The sequence below is a fragment of the Eimeria tenella genome, genomic scaffold, assembly GCF_000499545.2.
Source record: "Eimeria tenella Houghton genomic scaffold, Eth_scaff685, whole genome shotgun sequence".
Classification (NCBI taxonomy): domain Eukaryota; phylum Apicomplexa; class Conoidasida; order Eucoccidiorida; family Eimeriidae; genus Eimeria; species Eimeria tenella.
Genome location: NW_013545808.1, coordinates 1 through 5,412, shown reverse-complemented (window position 1 = coordinate 5,412; position 5,412 = coordinate 1). Strand labels below are relative to the sequence as shown.

General features: G+C 57.9%; 2 protein-coding genes across 2 annotated transcripts; both read right to left on the bottom strand.

The window, feature by feature from the left end:
• Positions 1–577: 577 nt before the first annotated feature.
• Positions 578–3,248, bottom strand: ETH_00014135 (uncharacterized protein; the record flags this gene model as incomplete). Its single annotated transcript, XM_013380536.1, has 3 exons — positions 578–1,228; positions 1,466–1,965; positions 2,069–3,248. Coding segments are annotated over 3 exons (2,331 nt in total), but the record flags the coding sequence as incomplete, so codon positions are not given.
• A 1,317-nt stretch (positions 3,249–4,565) lies between these two features.
• On the bottom strand, positions 4,566–5,372 carry ETH_00014130 (uncharacterized protein; the record flags this gene model as incomplete). The annotated part of the gene is made up of 2 exons (XM_013380535.1): positions 4,566–4,841; positions 5,262–5,372. 2 exons carry the CDS (start codon positions 5,370–5,372, stop codon positions 4,566–4,568), a joined length of 387 nt encoding a protein of 128 aa, XP_013235989.1.
• Between the last annotated feature and the right edge of the window lie 40 nt (positions 5,373–5,412).

Sequence of the window (5,412 nt, the reverse complement as noted above, 5' to 3'; positions counted from 1 at the left end):
GAAAGCCAGCGCAAGTTGAGCAGCAATAGCTTCATTCGTTGCTGCTGCTCGCTGCAGCAGCAGCATGCTGGAGGTGTAGCTTTCTTCTACTTGCTTCCCTCCGTGCTGCCCTATTGCTGCTGCAGTCCCTTCTGCTGCTGCTGCTGCTGCTGGCGACACGTGGAACTGCTGCAGGTGGCAGAGCACGCGCAGCAAGCCCATGTAGAAGGGGGGCTGCAGCGCCTTTTGCTGCTGCTGCGTCTTCTGCTGCGGCTGCTGCGGCTGCTGCTGCTGCTGCTGCTGCGTCGCAGCAGCAGCAACTGCACTTGCAATATCCCAAGCAGCGGCACACAAACCCTCGCTGCTGCTGCAGCAAGAAGATGTGGCAGTTAGCTGCCGCCCCCCTAGCGGCTGCTGCTGCCGCATCAGCAGCTGTCCGTACACCCGCAGCTGCAGCAGCAGCTCGTCACGCGACTGCTGCAGCACAGAGAAAGCAGCAGCGGCGCTGCAGCAGCAGCTGCATAGGCAGCAGAAGGCCCTGCCTATATTAGGGTTTAGGGTTTAGGGTTTAGGGTTTAGGGTTTGGGCCGGGACTTGCCTTGTGGGTCGGGAGGGAGAAGCATGAATTTGCTTCTGTCCAGAGAGCTGCTGCTGCAGCAACCGCGGGAGTCTGTGCACTGTCTAGCTGCTGCTTTGCTGCTGCTGCTGCTCCCTGCGGCAGCTGCTCAATAAGGAGACACAAAGACCATGCCCTAAGAGATGCAGCACGCAGAGCTGCTCGCGTGCTGCATGCGCTGAGGAGCGGCAGCAGCTGCTGCAGCAGCTGCTGCAGCGCCTGCTGCGTCTCTGCTGCTGCAGGCCCTTCTGCTGCAGTTGCTGCTGCTGACACAATTCTCTCCAGAGTTTCCTCTGCAGCAGCAAGCAGCAGCTGCTGCTCTGCAGAGACTGTTCCCTTTTTGTTGGCAGCAGCACAGAAGGCGCCTAGTTGCTTCAGCCCCTGCTGCAGCAGGTGCTGCAGCTGCTTCTGCTGCTCGGGAGCGCCGCTGCTGCTGCTGCTGCTGCGCCGCAGCAGCAGCGGCAGCACGCGACCCAACAAAGCGCAGCATGCGGCCTTCACGTCGTCGTTCACGTCTGCTGCCAGCAGCGCATGCACTTTGCTGCTGCTGCTGAGGTGCTGCTGCAGCTGCTGCAGCTCCTCAGCAGACACTGTTGACTCCTGGAGAACGGTGGGAGTGCACGCAGTTGCTGCCTGTGAAGCAGCAGCAGCAGCAACAGCAGCAGCACTCCCCTAAGCAGCAGCAGCAGCAGCAGCAGAGAAGCCCTCAGCAGCAGCAGCAAGAGGCGGCCAGCAGCAACAGCTGTGTCCCAAGAAGCCAGAGCTGCTGCAGCAGCAGCAGCAGCAGCACCGGGAGCAGCAGCGCCAGTGGCAGCAGCACCACCCCACAAACAGGAGCAGCAGTAACAGCAGCAGCAGCAGCAGTTATACCTGCAGCAAAGCGATGGTATCCAGAGTCTTCAGCCCCGGAGTGTTGAGCTGCTGCAGCAGCTGCTGCTGCGCCGTGAAGGGTGCTGCTGCGCTGCGGCAGTTTGCTGCTGCTCTCTTGATAATGCTAACAGCAAGTGCAGCACGGCCCCGAGCTGAGAGAGCAAGTGTTGCTGCTGATTTCAGCGTCGGCAGGAGCTCCTGCAGCAGCAGCAGCAGGCAGCTGCGCAGCAGCAGCAGCAGCAGCACAGCAGCAGCAGCAGCGCCTGCAAATGCAACACCAGCAGCAGCGGCAACCCAGCAGCAGCCCACGCAGCAGCGGCACCACCCGCAGCAGCAACGGCAGCTGCAGCAACAGCAGCAGCAACAGCAGCAGCAGCAGCGTACCCGCTCGTGTCTGCAGTGGAGTGGCGCAGCAGCAGCAGCAGCGGGGGCCCCGCAGCATCCAGAGAGCGGGCAAAACCTTTTGCTGCTGCTGGGGCTATAAGGGCCTCCCAGTCTTCCTGCTGCAGCAGCAGCCCCAAAGGAGAGAAGCAGCAAAAGGCAGCAGCAGCACAGCCGCGGCGGCCGTCCAGCAGCTGCAGCAAGAACAGCAAACGCATGCACCCGCAGTGCCATCAGCAGTCCTGCTGCTGCTGCTGCTGCTGCTGCTGTGCTGCTGCAGCTGTGGGGTCTGCTGCTGCAGCGCAGCCATTAGCGCCGCATCTCTCTCTCGTGCTTTTGCTGCCGCTGCACGTGCTGCTGCTGCTGCTGCTGCCGTTGCTGCTGCTGCTGCTGTTACCTGGAGGAACAAGTGCAGGAGTTTCTCTCGCAAATCCAGAGCCTCCTTTTTTGCTGCTGCAGCGGCAGCAGCAGCAGCAGCAGTCTCGCCCTTAACTTTACTGCGCAGCAGAACTTCGCAGGCCCAGCAGCAAAGGAGCCAGCAGCAAATGCTGCTGCTGCTGCTGCTGCTGCTGCTAATGGTGTTCTCTGCTACCTGCAGCGCGTGCGCCCTCGCCTTAGGAGACACCCGCAGCAGCTGCTGCAGCACTTTAGCCCAGGGGAGCTTCAGGGCCTGGCGCTGCAGCAGCTGCTCGATTTGCATTTGCTGCTCTTCGTGCTGCTGCTGCTGCTTCTGCTGCTGCTGCTGCTGCTGCTGCTGCTCCTGGTGGTGCCGGCTCTGGCGGGCGACTGCAGCAGCAAACGCGTCAACAGCGACGCGCTCCACCTGCAGCAAGACACCCCCTATGCTTTTGCTGCAGAAGTCTGCAGCAGCAGCAGCAGCAAGAGCAGCAGGCGGCAGCAGCAGCAGCACCGAGAGGAAGCTGCTGCCCACAGCTGCTGCTGCTGCGCTGCGGCCGAGGCCCTTTATCGTCGCCTGAAGCGTAGAGCAAAACTGCAGCAGCAGCGGCAGCTGCTGCTGCTGGGGCGTGCTTCCTTCTGATGCTGCTGCTGCTGCTGCTGCTGCTGCTGCTGCTTCTTGGGCGAGAGCCCTTGCTGCTGCGGCCTGCAGGCGGGAGAAGCAGCAGCGCCAGCTGCTGCTGCTGCGCGTGCTGCTGCTGCATGCTGCAGGCGACAGCAGGACGGAGCTGCAGAGGCCCTTGAACTCCTCCTGGGACAGCAAGCTGCTGCTGCTGCTGCTGCTGCTGCTTCTCTCCCTGATCTCATCTAGGATTTGCTGCAGCAGCAGCACCTGCTGCTGCTGCTGCAGCACCTCCAGGTCGCTGAGCTCCTCTAAAGCAGCTAAAAGGCCGGGGGGCCCCTCTAGAGGGGCCCCCAGGCCATTCTGTAGTACCTCTTCTGGCATATTGTGGCAGCAGCAGGTGTGCCGTGGCTAGGGTTTAGGGTTTAGGGTTTAGGGTTTATGCGTTGCGCGAGCAGCAGGCCGCGCTGCCGTCAGCAGAGGCCTGGGCGTTTGCTGCTGCAGCAGGAGCAGCAAAAGCTGCAGTGGTTGTCTCAACTTGCTGCTGCAGCAGCTGCTGCGCGATGTCTGTACACCCCGGTCGCGGGGAAGGCACACCTGAGGCGCCTTTTTCGAAAAGAAATAAAACAAAAATAAAAGTTATGAACAGAAGAAGTGGAATTTGCAAGGAGCCGCGTGCATTTGAGGTGTATGTACACCTGAGCAGCAGCGGGCGCATGCAGCTCCGCCTCCTTCCGGCTTCCTCCGGGGCTTTCTTCGCACTTTTTGGACCATTAAAAAGGCAATTTAAAATTAAATGAATTTAATTTTAATATTTCAAAAAGGAAGAACGGCTGGGGCGTACCTGCTGCTGCTCCGCGGGCGCATGCAGCTGTCAATACACTCCGCGGGCCCCAACCCCGCAGCTCTGCTGCGCCTTCTTTGTGTCTTTCTTTTCAAATTCATTTAAATAAAGTTTTATTTTAATTTAAAAGTCCAGTGCAAACTTAAAGCCCCGAAAAAGGCTTTTCTTTCACTGCTTAACACTCAGCAGCTGCAGTCGCAAACCCCAAACCCTAAACCCTCACTGTGGGCCAGCTCATGCCCCGGGCTAACCCCAAACCCTAAACCCTAAACCCTAAACCGTGGAGTCCAGCTGCTGCAGGGGCTGCGCAGAACCCCAATTAAGGGTCTACAGAAGAGGAAACAGCTACGCGAAAAGCGCCCACCCAAGTTGCTGCTGCTGCTGTTGCTGCTGCTGCTGTTGCTGCTATTCTTGGTACGCTGCTGCTGCTGCTGCTGCCTGCAGCAGCAGTAGCAGCAGTAAGCACCTTTCACCTTCTAGTATCTTTGCTGCTGCAGACAAGACATTTGGAGGATGCAAACCCTTCTTCACCAGCCTTTGCTCCTAAACCCTAAACCCTAAACCCTAAACTCCGAGGGCAGAAGGCCTATCGGGAGGCCACGAGATCTCAGCGCGTAAACCCTAAACCCTCGCAGAGGCCCGAAGCGCGTCATCTCTTATCACCCCAATTAGGGTTTAGGGTTTAGGGTTTAGGGTTTATTGGGCATCGCCTTGCTGGCCGCGGACATCCCTGCAGCCGCCCCACAGCAAAAGAATCCAAACACATTAATCGCACCCCAAAATCTGCTGCTGCTGCTGCTGCTGCTGCTGGAGAGGCTAGGGAAGGCAGCAAGGGTTTAGGGTTTAGGGTTTAGGGTTTACGAGAGTTCGACACGGTCCCCAGCTGCAGGCCGCTGCAGCCGCTGCCCCGAGCAGCTGCTGCAGAAGCTGCGGGTTCGAGCAGCAAAAGAAGGGGAAGCAGTTAAGGAAAATGCGTCTCCCCGTGCTGCTGCTGCTGCTGCTGCTGCTGGGTTCGCGCTGCTGCTGCTGCTGCTGCCTGAAGCCGCAGCAGCAGCAGCAGCAGCAGCAGCGCGTCGCTTCTCCGCGAGCTTCGATGCCACCATTAAAAAGGCCGCGTCCACGTTCGCCGAAGTCTGCACAAACCCTAAACCCTAAACCCTAAACCCTAAACCCTCATTCCCCAGTGAGTAAATAAATTTAGTTTCAAAAGATAGAAAAATAAATCATCAAAAAGAGGCACGCAAATAAAGCCCCAAAGGCCGAACCAAAGCCCCAATCAGAAACCCTAAAATGGCGAATAGAAAACCCCAGAAAGGCGTCTAAAAGCCCTCATATTAAAGCGCACATAAACCCTCAAAAAGTAGCTCAAAAACCCTAAAACAGCGATTAAAAAACCCTAAAGAGGAGATTCCAAAACCGTAAAAAATGATTTAAAAGCATTAAAAAGGCGATTCAAAAACCCCTAAAAGGCGATTCAGAAGCCCCAAAAAGCGGCGATTCGAAAACCCTAAAACGGCGATTAGGAAACCCTAAAAGGGGGTTTAAAGGCGAACCTTGGCGGAGGTGCATGCGCATGCAGCCCCAATGGAAGCAGCAAAAGCTCTGGCCTCTTCTTCTGAAACTTCAAGTTTTTCTTCCAAGTCCATTTTGTTGGCTATCACCATCAGAAAGGCCGAAGGGCCCAACGCGTGGTGCTCTCTTATC